This window comes from Eriocheir sinensis, chromosome 29, assembly GCF_024679095.1.
Source record: "Eriocheir sinensis breed Jianghai 21 chromosome 29, ASM2467909v1, whole genome shotgun sequence".
Lineage (NCBI taxonomy): Eukaryota > Metazoa > Arthropoda > Malacostraca > Decapoda > Varunidae > Eriocheir > Eriocheir sinensis.
The window spans coordinates 12047454-12063758 of record NC_066537.1 but is presented as its reverse complement, the minus strand read 5'-3'; the positions used below and the strand labels follow the sequence as shown (position 1 = coordinate 12063758).

Below are 16305 nucleotides of genomic sequence, written 5' to 3'. Positions count from 1 at the left end.
AAATAAAGATATGAGGGAAGTAAAGAAATAGAAAAGAAATGAGGGAAATAAGGAAAAGGAAAAGAAATAGGGGAAAATGTAAAGAATGAAGGAATAGAGGGGACTAACTAAATAAATAAAGATATGAGGGAAGTAAAGAAAAATAAAAAGAAATGAGGTTAAATATAAGGAACGAAAAAATAGGAAAAAAGTGTTGCCAACTACACAAACATATATAAACAGCTTTTCTAATCCCTCATCATCTACGGTAAAAAAAAAAAAAAATCGTCCCTCGCCATCTATATTCTAATTAAAAATATAACTACCGGGAGGATAATGAGTGGAGTCCAATTAAAACTCACATTCATTGTACACATCGTCCTTATAAACCAGACCCACACACACGCGAGCGATGATCTATGTACAAACACGAGACAAAAAATAGTTATAAAAAGAAGAAGAAAAAAGGTAAAGAAAAAACATGACTATCTAAGGTAATGGATTATGTATAGACTAATAAGAGAGAGCGAAAAAGTCTCTCTCTGGGTTATTTTTTTATTATTATTAGACTGCCAAAAAACACACACACACACGACTCGAAAAACTCTATTAAAACTATGAGGAGGAAAACTAACGAAGGAAGGAAGGAAGGGAAGGAGGGAAAGGAAAGGAAGGAAGGAAGGTTTTATTATAAGCATTCTGTTCTAGACTATATGAAAAAAAGTATCAGTAATGCCCTAGTGTGTACTAATAACATGGAAGGAAGGAAGGAAGGAAAAGGAAGGAAGGAAGGGAAAGGAAAGGGATTGTAGGTATAGATAGAGGTAGGTAGGAAGAAAGGAAACGAAAATAAAGGAAAGGAAAGGAAAGGAGAGGAAAACAGAGGGAGGAGAAAGGAAGGGAAAAAAAAGTAATAAAAGAGAAGGGAGAGGAAGAAATGGAAAGGAAGGAAGGAAATAAGAAGAGAAAAAAGAGAAAGAAAGGCAAAGAAAACATTACAACCTTGAGAATTACTTAGAGAGAGAGAGAGAGAGAGAGAGAGAGAGAGAGAGAGAGAGAGAGAGAGAGAAACTACGCGAAATAGACTTGTCACACGTTCTACAAAACACTACGAGAAAGAAACAAAGAAAGAGAATGAAAGGTAAAAAAGAATAAATATATCAGGCGTACAATAATGATAACAACAATACCTCTGCACTTTATAATAGAAAAAACACAAACACGCGATTCAAAAATACAAAATAAAAAATCCACACACGGAAAAAATTGCACACACATCAATATATATAAAAACAAACAAACAAACGAACACAGGCTTCTAAAATGCCCTAAGGAGACTTAAATACTGACTGGCTGCCTTGAAATGCATCTTGACTCCACTCCAAGGGAAGAAAAACGAAGAATAGGTTAAAAAAAGGAAACTATTTGGACCACTTCACGCTAGGGGGCAGCACCGTAGCCTAATACAACCCTCCCTCTAGCGTTTCCAAGTGTACGATAACTCCTCCAAAACACGATTATCAGAGCCATGGAATACGAGAACTTTGCCAATCTTACCATAAGCGCCATGTTGCCACCAAAAGAACCGCGGGAAATTCAAATTGATTCTGATAATATAGTTTTGTTTTTGTGCTATACTTAATTCTTCTGGATCGTTACTATACCAGAAGCACACACAAAAAAAAATATATCAGTAGCAATATGAATTTCGCGCATTGATTTGGTAGAAACATGGCGCCTGAGATGAAGGTTGCCAAATTCTTCTATTCCTTCTATTCTATGAGCCAATATTATCGAACATCTCTTCGCTCAAGCGCACACATTTGACAAGGCTTTCGTAGGGCTTCCAGGCTTTTCCATAGGTAGTTTTCTGACCCTGGTGGTAGTCTGGCAAGGCTTCTATACTCTGAACGTGAAACAATACTCATGAGAAAGAATATAACCTCTTTTTTGGACTTTAGAATTAACTGATGCGAGAGTTGAAAGCGTTGAAGAATACCGACTTAGGCTCTGGGTGGGTTCACAGTGCTGCCCTCTGTGTGTCGCTGCCCCAAACAGTCCCCGTCCATGGTTATCCTGCTGCGGGAGGGGTTATGGTGTTGGTAATTAAGACTCAAGGTGGTGTTAGGTGTGGTGGTGGTGGTGGGTGGTGGGGAGTAGTGGTGGTAGTGGTGGTGGTAAAAATAGTTGACAATAGTAAAGTAGTATGATAGTGGTCCGCGCCGGTGACTCTGCGTAAAGAATGATCGCGAATTGGCAACAGTTTCGTCGACGCTATTTCTTTAGGCTATATGGAAACACGTCCTATTAATATTTTTTTCACCTACAATCGATAAAGAATACAATCCAATACATTTTCGTCATTAAAAGGTTATAGGTGACTAGTAATTACCGAAAAACTAATGCCAAATCTCTCCATTTCATGCTGTCACGATAAGGAGGTAAAAGAACGAGTGTTGCCATCTAGTGAGCATTGTTATAAGCAGGGTCACAGGCCGGCGCTGCGCAGTTGTTTTGTTCATCCTTGTGTTTTATAGACAATATATATAATAGATCTTTTGTTTATTTAGTATTTCGTTTATATAATAATAGTAATAATTAGTAATAGTGGAGTTTTTGCCTTTTATTATTATTATTATTATTATTATTATTATTATTATGATATATATTTACATCTTGACGGGGAGGCATGACGTCTTGATAAAAAAAAGGGTTCAGTATTAATTTATTTTTGTGTTTCTTGAAGTGTTGCTTAAGTTTCTGTTCGTGTTTAGTTTTTTTTTTCTTTTTAGTCAACAGAAAAAAAGGAAATAATGAATCTTTTACGAGGAAAATAGTTATGATGTTTATAAGCTTTCCATACAAAAATATTTCCTCGATAATGATAATAATAATGATAATTTTTGGTCAATTTGTTCAGTAATATGTGTGTGTGTGTGTGTGTGTGTGTGTGTGTGTGTGTGTGTGTGCGTGTGTGTGTGTGTGTGTGTGTGTGTGTTCCTATGAGGCGGAAATGAGACCCGTGAGGGGGGAGGGGCGTGACGAGGGGGGGAAGAGAGGGGTGAAGGGTGAAGTGATAAGGTTGGGGAGGGGGGGGACTATGGAGTAGGGGGAGGGGGTGACTGGCCTACTGGTGTGTGAGGGGGAGAGGAGAGGAGAGGAAGAGAGGAGGGAGGGAGGGAGAGAGGGCGAGGTGAGGGCAGGGGCGCCGACTGTTGTCAGTCTCACTGGGATTAGATGGGACGAGGCGGGGCGGGGCAGGTAAGCGTCAATAAATACAGGTAAGGGTGGCGGGGCAGTTACGGGACAGGAGGATGGGGTTGAGCGGGGTTGCGGGGCGGGGCGGGGCGGGGTCCCTACACACAGGTCTCCCGCTTGGGGTTGGCTTCCGGCTCCTCCTCCAGCTCCCCGTCACTCCCCCGCTGCCCGTTCTCCTGCCCCTTCATCCTGGCCGCGCCCTTCCCCTCCCCCGCCCCCGGCATGCCCTCGTCGCCCCGCCCCGTGCCCTCGTCGCTGTCCGCCCCGCCGTGGTCGCTCCGCCGCAGCACCGTCTCCGCCGAACTGTTGGTGAGGTAGCAGGCCGGGGGGGAGGGGGTGGGGGGGTCCCGGGGCAGGTTGAGGGACTCGGCGCTGGTGGTGGCCTCACCCTGTAGGGGTCCCGGGGCCGCCCCGTGGACTGGCGGGGGCCTGCCGGGGGAGCTGAGGAGCCCCGAGTCTAGCGAGCCGCTGTCCGGCGTGTTCTGGTGCAGGCGGTGCAGCGGCGAGTCGTAGGGCGAGTCGGAGATGTTGACGCTGCCGCGGGGACTCGTGCCCACCGCCGGGTCCACGCTGCCCCCCTCGCTGGCCTCGCCGCCGCCGCCGCCACAGCTGCCACTGCTGCTGCCACTGCTGCTGCTGCCGGAGAGGCCGCCGCCACACAGGCTGGAGGCGTCACAGCCGCTCACCTCACAGGCGCTGGCCCGCTGCTCCCCGCCCCCCGCGCACCAGTACCCTTCGCCCCCCTCACTGTCCCAGCTTGCCGCGCCCGCATCCTCCGCCTCGCAGCACACGCCCAGCCCCGTAGGGCCCTCCAGCCCCGGCGGGAATCCGTGCAGACACTGGCAGGCTGCGGGGTCGGACCTGCCCCGCCCCGAGTGGTCGGGGGCCATAGTTGAGGCCATGACGTGTGGCCACGTCAGGTCCATACACATAAGGGTGGCGGGGTCCTGGGGGTGTGCCCGCTGGTCCAACATGCCCCGCGGGGCCCCCGGGGGCGTGGCAGAGCGGGCGTGGACGGGGAAGGGCATAAACTGATGGCCGACGGCGTCCTTGTCAGAGCCCGAGGAGCGGCCGGCGTCCCCCGGCGACAGATTGATGATGACGGGCGGAGAGTTGTCATCCGTCCATTCCTCCCGCCCCTCGCCGGCCCCTACCCCGCCCACGCCCCCGCCGCGAACCCTCATCGGCCGCCGTTTGTTCCTGCCAGGGCGGGGCCGCTCCCGCCCCGGCCTATAGCGGTTGGGGCGGCCGGGGCGAGGGTGCTCGCTGGCGGGGTCAGGTCGCTCGCCCTGCTCAGGAGTGAAGGCTCCCCGCGCCTTGCGAGACGGCGGCTCGTCCTCAGTGCCCTGCATGTGATGGTGGTGGTGGTAGTGGGGGCCCGGCCCGGGGGGCGGGAAGCTGTAGAGGCGGGGATGCTGCTGGGGCGGGGGCTCGGGGGGAGGGTAAGGGGGCTGGTCCAGGGTGGAGGTCTGGCTGGGGGCGCGGGAGTCACCCCGACTCCCGCCCTCTTCCGTGATGCTGGGGAAGGAGCCGCCGCGCCGCAGGGGGCTGAGAGGCTCCTCCATGAAGGCCCGGGGCTTGCGAGGAATGGTGGACCAGCCCCGCTCCCCCTCGCCGCCCCGCCCCACCGGGTACAGGTCCGGCGCGGGGCCCAGCACGCACAGCACCTCGGGCGTGGGGTCCTTGCTGGCCTGCTTGCTGCTGCCTTGCCGCATCTCGCCGCCCATGTAGTTGAAGACTCCGTCCACGTGGATGTTGGTGTTGTTCACCTTGCTGGACGCCCCGAGGCAGGCAGGGTCGAAGGCGTTATGGGTTTTGATCTCGGTGTTGAGGGGCCGCGACATCTTGGGGCGGTACACGGTGGAGTTACAGTCGCTGTCGGTGCGGTTCACCTCCAGGTTATTCTGCTTCACCATCTGGCGCAGCCGCTGCTTCTGGAAGAACCGCTTGGCCACGCCGGCCTGCTTGGGGTTGTAGAAGATCTCCGGGGCATAGTGCAGGTCGTTGGTCATGGCGCCGAGGCTCAGCAGCTGCAGGTTGTTGGCGGTCTTGGCCACCACCACGCCCTCGCCCTTAGTGGAGGTGAGGATGCTCTGGGACACGGACGAGGACTTGTTGGTGTTGTGGGTCTGCGAGGACTCCAGGCTGTGCGTGGAGGGTGCATCGCGGGGGCCGCGCACTTCGCTGGACCGCGCGCCGGGCTGGTTGTTCTGCGCTGCCACCGTGGTGTTGTTGGCCAGCGCCGAGGTGAGGCGCACCTCCTCCTCCTCCTTCCTGTCCCGCCGCGGCAGCAGCCCGCCCCACCGCCAGCCCCGCCACGCCTCCCACACATCACCGCGACTTAGACAGAAGAACACGAAGATGAAGATGCCGAGGCTGGAGGCGCAGATGGCGTAGATGGCACTGAAGACGGCGGTGTGGTGCGGGATGACCTCCTGGAAGGGCGCCGCCGTGGTGATGGCCGCCGCCGTCCACGTGAGGCCAAACAGCAGCAGCGTGACAGCATGCGCACGCAGCTGTGTCAGGGGACTGTGCTGGCCGTCCGTCACGCTGGCTGCTGTGTCCCGCGATGCAAGACTCACCTCCTCTGCCGCTGCACCGCCACCCACCGCCTCGGACCCCGGCGATGCAGCATCCAGCAGCTCCAGCTCAGTGGTCTCGGCAGTGGCGGCTGCCGTGGCAGGGTAGGCAGCACGCAGCGACCTGTGGGAGGCATGATCATGACACACACACACACACACACACCACTCAAATAGCTCAGTGGACTAAGGCTCTGCCTGGCCAGGTTCTGGCCTGGCAGGCCGAGGTTCGAGCCCTGCTCAGGCCAAGATATTTTGGCAGACAAAGAGTGGTTACTGTCCCCTCTTGAGCAAGGGAGATGGGGTGTGTGGTGTATGAGGTACTGGCTGTACCCAGAGATTGACGATGAAGACCTTGCTCTAAATGGGAGGGTACTTACTGGCACTCATGAGTCCAGCTCATGATGAGACAGTGGTGAATTCAAGCATCCGTCAACATTTGTGCGCCACCTCAGGCAACATGAGTTTAGCAACATTATCCATTGTGCCAGACTGTACAGTCAATGCTTTTAATGATAGTTTTGGGAGTTACTCCACACATACAGGTGTCCCCAGAGCTGGGTGAAGGGTTGTTGGGGTCCAGGGCTCAGCATTTATGACTAACCAATCAAAAACTTTCAGCTAATCAAAACCCTTAAGACCAGCATTCATTGTGTCTCATGGGCAGTGGAGGTTCTGCTATTCTTAAGGCACTCGGCAACGTTGTAGTACAAGGTTAATAACAGATGAATCATGTTATGCTTCCACTGGCATCACACATAATTACTATTACTATTATTAATCACTACAACTTCATGAGGCTTGGCCCGCAAGGAAATTAACATATCACTCAGCCAAGAGAAAATTAAGAGAAATTACCTTTAAAAAGAGATAAACAAGAACATAGGAGAGAAAAATTCGAGAAACTAAAACATACAGATCTTCTTGAAGGCCCTCTTCAAGTCTGTGTTCATTCTACAGCAACAAAGGAGGAAGACTTGCCTGAGGGAGCAGTGGGTGAGGAGGAAGAAGGTGGCCAGGATGAGTGTGAGGGCGGCCGTCGGGGCCACAAACGCGCCCAGACTCGGCCCCCAAGCCAGGAAGCAGAAGCTGTAACCGGCGTACTGGTGGAGGTTGACGGCTGCCGAGATGCCACAGAGGATGAGCGCGATACCCCAACCCACCAAATAGAACCGCAGCATGGGCTTGGGGGGCAGGGGGACATCCGGGGGGGCCTCTTCTGGTGGAGCGGGGGGCCGGAGAGCCTTGGCCACTTTCTTGTATAGGTTGGTGACGGTGACAGTGGTCCAGAGCAGCACGCAGGTGGTGAGGTAGTGCAGGGCCACCCCGACACCCTGGCACAGTGGGCGGTGGTGTGTCTGGTGGGCGCCGGCGGTGAAGAGTGCCACCAGGAGGAGCAGCGCCACCCATGTATTGAGGAGGGAGTGCTTGTTCTTGCTGGCAGTGGCGATGCGGCTGTGGTGTGCGGCCCAGGTGGCAATCGAGGCCATGAGGAAGGCGGCACATACGGCACTACCAACATACACCCCCGGAGCACTGGGTCTGAATGCCGCCCCCTCCTCCGCCCCGCCCCGGCCCCGGTAACGCGCAGCCATATCCTGGAGGAGACCAAAGTGCGCCAGGCGGTCACAGCGGAACACCACCAGCGAGTTGTGCATCTTGACGATCTTGCAGCCATCGTTGGTCCACTCCCCTCGCCCACCGGCCGAGGCATTGGCCCGCCACCACACCGGCTTGATGCTGTAGCTGTAGATGGCCGAGCGGAGCGTCACGTACACACTGTCCTCCACCAGTAACGTCCCGGGATCCTCCACAGCCACACCCTCACCTCCATCCTGTCCGGCAGTGCTCGCCCGCACCCCAATCACCGGACTCGTCACCTCCCACGAGTCCAAATCGTCCCCCTGATCAGCCACTCTCGGGAACAACTTGGCGGTGTTGTAGACGAAGAACTGGAGTTGGACGGGGTTCTGGGGTGGCGGGGATGGGGTAGGTTCATCCTCGGTGGTGTTGGGGGGAGCAGGGGAGGTGGAGGAGAGGAGGAAGGGCTGCCCATGGGAGAAGAGGCTGGAGGGTACCTGGATCTGGGCGTCTAGGATCTCGTCGTCGCTACTGTAGAAGGAAAGGGAATAATTATGGTCAGTTTTCTCAGACATTTCCACCTCCCACATCAACTACGTATATCTAAAGGCTATAAAGGAGACAAATCGGGTTCTAATGAGTGTTTTTTTAGGGTTCATGGTACAGGTAACTCTCGACTTACGCGAATTTGGTTTACATGTTTTTGAAATAACACGGGGTCCAAAATCCAAATAAATGTTTAATTTACACGTTTTTTTCACTTATACGCGATATTTTATGGAGTGGCCACCAGATGTCTCACGCAACTGGACTCACATGGCGCTGCGGCCACACAGCTGAGCTCAGTTCTTCCCGCGCGCCACTTAAACAACAATACAGTACCCACGCTGCCACGCTACTCAACAACAGGGGTGGGCAGGTAGCGGTACTACCATACTAGTACCGGTACTAACGGTACCAGCTATACAATACGGTACCGGTACCAGACTGCTCGGTACCTGTACCAATACTAGCCAGTCGCTCATGGTGTCCCTCATTTCTTCCTCACATGAGTGAGGCCGAGACTGAGTGCCTGAGTGGATATCTCGGTGATATGGATATACTCTCTCTCTCTCTCTCTCTCTCTCTCTCTCTCTCTCTCTCTCTCTCTCTCTCTCTCTCTCTCTCTCTCTCTCTCTCTCTCTCTCTCTCTCTCTCTCTCTCTCTCTCTCTCTTCACTGAATGAAGTGAATATTTATTTTTCGATAGAAACCTACCTCTTGTTTGATTTACATTGTTTTTGATTTACGCGACCTCTTCAAGGACACAATACTCGCGTAAACCGAGAGTTATCTGTACAGAAGAAGGGTCAAACTACCATCAGGTTTATAAAACCACCCATGGATATGCTCAAAACTCCTGTGAGGGGCTTGTCAAACATGTGTTTGGGCGCCGAAATGTTTAAGAATGTGACCCAATGTCTTTACTTGCTCCTTCTGCTACTCCTATTTATATTATTACTTTGTTTCACCTCAACAAGACAACGCATCACAACACAACACAACTCACCTGTACAACTTGGAGTAGTTATTAGTGTTGCACCGGAAGTGTCGCTCGGTGGAGTGTGCGCTGCGTCGGTACCAGGTGCAGGTGCGGCCGGAGAAGGTGCTGGGGTGGCGGGAGTACTGGTGCATCTCCAGGTGGGGGGCCTTGGCATGCTGGAGGGAGGGGAAGTGTGACGCCACCTTCCACAAACACCCCACCAGCCGGGCGCATGACCTGTCCACTTCCTCTGCTTGGGCCAGGAGTGCTGTGGAGGGTTAGGTTAGGTTAGGTTAGCTGTGGTTGATGTAAGGTTAGGTTAGCTGTGGTTGATGTAAGGTTAGGTTAGCTGTGGTTGATGTAAGGTTAGGTTAGCTGTGGTTGATGTAAGGTTAGGTTAGCTGTGGTTGATGTAAGGTTAGGTTAGCTGTGGTTGCAATTACTCTAGTTTGCTGATGACACAAAAACAGGATGACTAATCACTTCAAACAACAACCCTGACACATGAACAGGAACTAAATGGCTTTTATGAGTGTGCCGCCCTGGAGAGACACGAACATAGGGTTAGGTTAGGAGTATGGTATGGTTAGGTTAGGTTAAGGTATGGCTAGGTTAGGTTAGGTTAGGTTAGATTAGGTTAGGGTATGGCTACATTAGGTTAGGGTATGGCTAGGTTAGGTTAGGTTAGATTAGGTTAGGGTATGGCTACGTTAGGTTAGGTTAGGTTAGGGTATGGCTAGGTTAGGTTAGGTTAGATTAGGTTAGGGTATGGCTACATTAGGTTAGGGTATGGCTAGGTTAGGTTAGGTTAGATTAGGTTAGGGTATGGCTAGGTTAGGTTAGATTAGATTAGGTTAGGGTATGGCTAGGTTAGATTAGGTTAGGGTATGGCTAGGTTAGGTTAGGTTAGGGTATGGCTAGGTTAGGTTAGGTTAGATTAGGTTAGGGTATGGCTAGGTTAGGTTAGGTTAGGTTAGGTTAGGGTATGGCTAGGTTAGGTTAGGTTAGGGTATGGCTAGGTTAGGTTAGGTTAGGTTAGGGTATGGCTACGTTAGGTTAGGTTAGGTTAGGGTATGGCTACGTTAGGTTAGGTTACTGACAAATGAGAACTCCTAAGTGTGGGAAGAAATAAACCATAAAGTAATTACACAACAAATAACAGTTGTTGATCATTCCCGATACGAAAGAGATTTGGGTGTGTATGTGAGTTCTGACCTTCGACCCAGAAATCACTGCATTATGACCAGACACTGCACAAATAAAATCTTGGGTTGTATTTCGAGAAGTGTAAGCAACCGAAGCTCAGAAGTTATCTTTAAATTGTACTTGGCACTGGTTTGGCTGCCCCTGGATTATGCTGTTCAGTTTTGATGTCCCTATTACAGAAAGAGTTTTGATGTCCCTATTACAGAGTTTTGATGTCCCTATTACAGAAAGTTTTGATGTCCCTATTACAGAAAGAGTTTTGATGTCCCTATTACAGAGTTTTGATGTCCCTATTACAGAGTTTTGATGTCCCTATTACAGAGTTTTGATGTCCCTATTACAGAAAGAGTTTTGATGTCCCTATTACAGAAAGAGTTTTGATGTCCCTATTACAGAAAGAGTTTTGATGTCCCTATTACAGAAAGAGTTTTGATGTCCCTATTACAGAAAGAGTTTTGATGTCCCTATTACAGAAAGAGTTTTGATGTCCCTATTACAGAAAGAGTTTTGATGTCCCTATTACAGAAAGAGTTTTGATGTCCCTATTACAGAGTTTTGATGTCCCTATTACAGAAAGAGTTTTGATGTCCCTATTACAGAAAGAGTTTTGATGTCCCTATTACAGAAAGAGTTTTGATGTCCCTATTACAGAAAGAGTTTTGATGTCCCTATTACAGAAAGAGTTTTGATGTCCCTATTACAGAAAGAGTTTTGATGTCCCTATTACAGAAAGAGTTTTGATGTCCCTATTACAGAAAGAGTTTTGATGTCCCTATTACAGAAAGAGTTTTGATGTCCCTATTACAGAGAGAGTTTTGATGTCCCTATTACAGAGAGAGTTTTGATGTCCCTATTACAGAGTTTTGATGTCCCTATTACAGAGAGAGTTTTGATGTCCCTATTACAGAGAGAGTTTTGATGTCCCTATTACAGAAAGAGTTTTGATGTCCCTATTACAGAAAGAGTTTTGATGTCCCTATTACAGAAAGAGTTTTGATGTCCCTATTACAGAAAGAGTTTTGATGTCCCTATTACAGAGTTTTGATGTCCCTATTACAGAAAGAGTTTTGATGTCCCTATTACAGAAAGAGTTTTGATGTCCCTATTACAGAAAGAGTTTTGATGTCCCTATTACAGAGTTTTGATGTCCCTATTACAGAAAGAGTTTTGATGTCCCTATTACAGAAAGAGTTTTGATGTCCCTATTACAGAAAGAGTTTTGATGTCCCTATTACAGAAAGAGTTTTGATGTCCCTATTACAGAAAGAGTTTTGATGTCCCTATTACAGAAAGAGTTTTGATGTCCCTATTACAGAAAGAGTTTTGATGTCCCTATTACAGAAAGAGTTTTGATGTCCCTATTACAGAAAGAGTTTTGATGTCCCTATTACAAAGAGTTTTGATGTCCCTATTACAGAAAGAGTTTTGATGTCCCTATTACAGAAAGAGTTTTGATGTCCCTATTACAGAAAGAGTTTTGATGTCCCTATTACAGAAAGAGTTTTGATGTCCCTATTACAGAAAGAGTTTTGATGTCCCTATTACAGAAAGAGTTTTGATGTCCCTATTACAGAAAGTTTTAATGTCCCTATTACAGAAAGAGTTTTGATGTCCCTATTACAGAAAGAGTTTTGATGTCCCTATTACAGAGTTTTGATGTCCCTATTACAGAAAGAGTTTTGATGTCCCTATTACAGAGTTTTGATGTCCCTATTACAGAAAGAGTTTTGATGTCCCTATTACAGAAAGAGTTTTGATGTCCCTATTACAGAGTTTTGATGTCCCTATTACAGAAAGAGTTTTGATGTCCCTATTACAGAAAGAGTTTTGATGTCCCTATTACAGAAAGAGTTTTGATGTCCCTATTACAGAAAGTTTTGATGTCCCTATTACAGAGTTTTGATGTCCCTATTACAGAAAGAGTTTTGATGTCCCTATTACAGAAAGTTTTGATGTCCCTATTACAGAGTTTTGATGTCCCTATTACAGAAAGAGTTTTGATGTCCCTATTACAGAGTTTTGATGTCCCTATTACAGAAAGAGTTTTGATGTCCCTATTACAGAAAGAGTTTTAATGTCCCTATTACAGAAAGAGTTTTAATGTCCCTATTACAGAAAGAGTTTTAATGTCCCTATTACAGAAAGAGTTTTGATGTCCCTATTACAGAAAGAGTTTTGATCTCCCTATTACAGAGTTTTGATGTCCCTATTACAGAAAGAGTTTTGATGTCCCTATTACAGAGTTTTGATGTCCCCTATTACAGAAAGGATACAGATTCCCTAGGGGCAATACAGAGAAGAATGACTAAGATTATCCAAGAGCTTGCAAACCTACCATACAGTTTAGAAAGACTGAAAAAAATTAACTTATATTCTTTGGAAAAACCTAAACAGTGGTGCCAAGTAACACCAAAAAGGGCATCAAGTCCACCCCAACCCACTATACCCCCCCATGAACCCCTATATGAACAAGGGTAAAATAACAGCTGCCAACATAAAAGATAATTACCACTAGTCATTTCTTTTCGCTATATATGAAATGGCTATGGAGCGGCAACAGAGGAGGAGGCTCATATCCCGTCCAACCCCACCATAGGGAATAAATGGACGTTAAATGATAATGATGATGATGATATATGGCTAAGGTTATATTTGCTCTGCCTTCCACATACCCTTAGTGGCAGACATGGAGGCGCTGATGATGTCGATGAGCGTGTCGGCCGTTTCCTTGGGGCCGGAGAGCGTCGTGAGGAGGCCGGTGTACTGCTCCACGGTCTTGGCCAGGAACACCACGTCCATTGGGTCCTGCAGGTTCTTCCCCTCCCGCGTGAAGTTCCGGAGCGACCGAGCGCTGTCCACCAGGTTCGTCTTACTCGCAAAAACATTCGTCAGGGCAAACTGTTCAAGAATCTTCGTCGTCTCCGAGACAAAAGGACAGGTGGCGGTGTTGAGGGTCTCCCACCGACCATCCTCCGAGCAGGTGTGTTCCGCGACTCTCCGACGGGGTGAGCGCAGGGCAGAGGCGGTGTTGAGTGGTGTCCGTTGGTGTTGCTGGTGCTTCCCTACGGTGATGGAGGAGGTGGAGGTGGTGGTGGCTGTCTTGGAGGTGAACTTGTGTGAGCCACGCTGGTGTGGGGGGACGAGGCCGGCGCAGGCGAGCTCCACGCGCACGCCGGCGACGGTCCTCGGCCACACGTAGGACCCTTTGTTGTCATTTGTGGCTGAGGGAAGGATGAAACTGATAAGGATGTGTGGGTGATGGGGTGTTGATTGTGTGTGTGTGTGTGTGTGTAGGTGTAACTGAACGGGACCTCTCTTTCCCTCTCTCTCACTTTCTTTCCCTCTCTCTCACTTTTCCTCTCTGCTTTTTGTCTTTTTTACTACTGAGTTTTCGTCTCTCATATACAAGCCTCTCTCTTATTCCTTTGAGTACTGAATGATTGTACCTTTCATTCAGTTTCCCATTTTCAGTTTCTTTTACTACTGAGTTTTCTTCTCTCTTATTCATATCCTCTCTCTCTTATTCCTTTGAGTACTGAATGACTGCACCTTTCATTCAGTTTCTTCATCCCTTTCTCTGTCTCTCTCCTTCGCTCAATAAAATTTCCTTCCCTTCTTCCTCTTTTTTCAGTTTAAGTTTCTTCTCTTCCTCCCTTTCCTCTCTGTTTAATTTTTCTCCCTATCTCCCTCTCTCATCTCACAATTATATTTCCATCCCTTTCTCTCTTTCTCTACTCTCAGCTTCGTTTTCTCCCCTTTTTCTCTCTCTGTTTCATTTCCCTCCCTTTTTCCTTCTTGAGTTACATGATCTTTCCTTCCTACCTCTGTTCCCTTTCCTTTCCTTCCCTTTTTAACTTATGTACCAGTATATAAGAGTAGACCGAATGTATTTATTGTACATACATGGCCGCTGCAAATAAATCAAAATCAACCAATCAATCTCTTCCGCCATCTCCCTCCTCTCAGTTTCCTCCCTTCCCTCCCTCCCTCTCCCCCCTACTCACCGTTCATGGGGCAGTACTTGGTGTCGTGGGCGATGACGTAGATGCTGACGGTACGTGTGTGGTTACCCTGCTGGCCCTGCACCAGGCACGACCAGTCACCGCTGTGCGTACCGTTCAGCTCCTCGATCTCCACCAGGCTGAGGAAGGGACGACATGGTGAATGAATATTTTTTGGTAAGACGGTGGATTTTTTTTGTCCCCTCATTTTTTTATTCATGTCTTTGCTTTGTTGTTACTGTCTCTCATTATTTTTCATATCCATGTCTGCTCATTGAGGGGAGCCTGTTTGGGTCACTTATATCATTTCTTTATTTTCCCTTGATGCCCTTTTATGGGTCTCAAGATTAATAATAGGAAAATAAATATCTTTTTTGTATGTTTTTGAAGGTCCTTCAGCTTATGTGTGCAATAATAGCAGAAATATATGTGGTTCAGGGCAGCACAGCCACCCGCCACTCTCAATAGTTAACATGTGGTAGCTGTGGCAAGACAGGTGTTTTGTTTATTTACTTAAAAGAAACAAAACAAGCATACAGAGGAATACGTAACTACCTCTGATCTGAAGAAGTTCACGTTATCCTCCTCCAGCCTGACAACCCTTCTGCTCCAGCCTGACAACCCTTCTGCTCCAGCCTGACAACCCTTCTGCTCCAGCCTGACAACCCTTCTGCTCCAGCCTGACAACCCTTCTGCTCCAGCCTGACAACCCTCCTGCTCCAGCCTGACAACCCTCCTGCTCCACCCTGACAACCCTTCTGCTCCAGCCTGACAACCCTTCTGCTCCAGCCTGACAACCCTTCTGCTCCAGCCTGACAACCCTCCTGCTCCACCCTGACAACCCTTCTGCTCCAGCCTGACAACCCTCCTGCTCCAGCCTGACAACCCTTCTGCTCCAGCCTGACAACCCTTCTGCTCCAGCCTGACAACCCTTCTGCTCCAGCCTGACAACCCTTCTGCTCCAGCCTGACAACCCTTCTGCTCCAGCCTGACAACCCTTCTGCTCCAGCCTGACAACCCTTCTGCTCCAGCCTGACAACCCTTCTGCTCCAGCCTGACAACCCTTCTGCTCCAGCCTGACAACCCTTCTGCTCCAGCCTGACAACCCTTCTGCTCCAGCCTGACAACCCTTCTGCTCCAGCCTGACAACCCTTCTGCTCCAGCCTGACAACCCTTCTGCTCCAGCCTGACAACCCTTCTGCTAAACTTTTCTCCGTTTGGGTAAGCAGCAATATAGTGGACTTTTTTTCTATATCATTTTCTTACCCCTGACCTGTCTCCTCTGCTGTTAAAAAGTAAATAAATAACTAGTGTCCTTACCTTTCAATGGCCTCAGGCAGGTAGGTGTTCCTGACAACAGCCCCGCCCCGCTGCTGGTACTGGTCCAGGTACCCGGTGACGGTGGCGGAGGTGTGGTTGTGGGGCGAGGGCTTGCGGGGCAGCAGGTGTGTGTTGCCCCTGGACCACGACACGCGGTGATCCTCCTGCGCGCTGGTCACCCGGCACCGCAGGCGAAGGGAGTCCCCGGCGAACACCACTTGGTCTAGGCCGGGCTCCAGCTCCACCACAGACAGTCCCGGGCCATCTGTAGGGGAGGAGGGAAAGGCGAGGGTTAGATTGTTGTTGTTGTTGTTAGTGGTGGTGGTGGTGTTTTTCTTCTTTTTCTTGTGGTTGTAGTTTTTGGGGGAGCAAGAGGTTAGGTTCTTGTTGTTATTAGAGGGAGAGAAGAGTTGTTTTTTGTTGTTGATATTGTTCTTATTGTGGTTATTTTGGGGGTTGTTATTCTTATTGTTGTTCTTGCTATTGTTGTTTTGGGGTTTTGGGAGGGACAAGAAGGTTAGATTTTATTGTTTTTGTTTTTGTTGTTGTTGTTGTTGTTGTTGTGCTTTGGTAATAGTAAGAGGAAGAAGACTAAAGACAGAATAAAAAAAAGGAGGTACAGTTGTAATATGAAACTCCAATACAAAAAGTAGTCATTGTTATTATTGTATGTTTTTAGTGCATCTCAAATAACTCTATCTACCTATTAATGTATCTATCTATCTATCTATCTGTCTGTCTATCTCTTTCTCTCTCTCTCTCTCCTCCTACTACTATTTTATCCCTTTCTCTCTATTGCATTTCCTTCCCTCTCCTTCAAGCCTCTCTCTTCGCCCTTTGAATTTTGAATGAGTCTCCCT

General features: G+C 48.8%; 1 protein-coding gene across 6 annotated transcripts in view; it reads right to left on the bottom strand.

The window, feature by feature from the left end:
- Positions 1 to 330: 330 nt before the first annotated feature.
- The window catches only part of LOC127005069 (adhesion G protein-coupled receptor A3-like), a 74593-nt gene continuing 58618 nt past the window's right edge, over positions 331 to 16305 (bottom strand). For all 6 annotated transcript variants that reach the window (XM_050873547.1, XM_050873553.1, XM_050873551.1 and 3 more), the window contains exons 8-13: positions 15446 to 15710; positions 14129 to 14265; positions 12797 to 13345; positions 8946 to 9186; positions 6798 to 7928; positions 331 to 5940 (exon numbers count right to left, since the gene is read on the bottom strand). In XM_050873547.1, the coding sequence (XP_050729504.1) occupies positions 3336 to 5940; positions 6798 to 7928; positions 8946 to 9186; positions 12797 to 13345; positions 14129 to 14265; positions 15446 to 15710 (4928 nt within the window). In that variant the 3' untranslated portion in view covers positions 331 to 3335. The remainder of the gene's footprint in view (positions 5941 to 6797; positions 7929 to 8945; positions 9187 to 12796; positions 13346 to 14128; positions 14266 to 15445; positions 15711 to 16305) is intronic.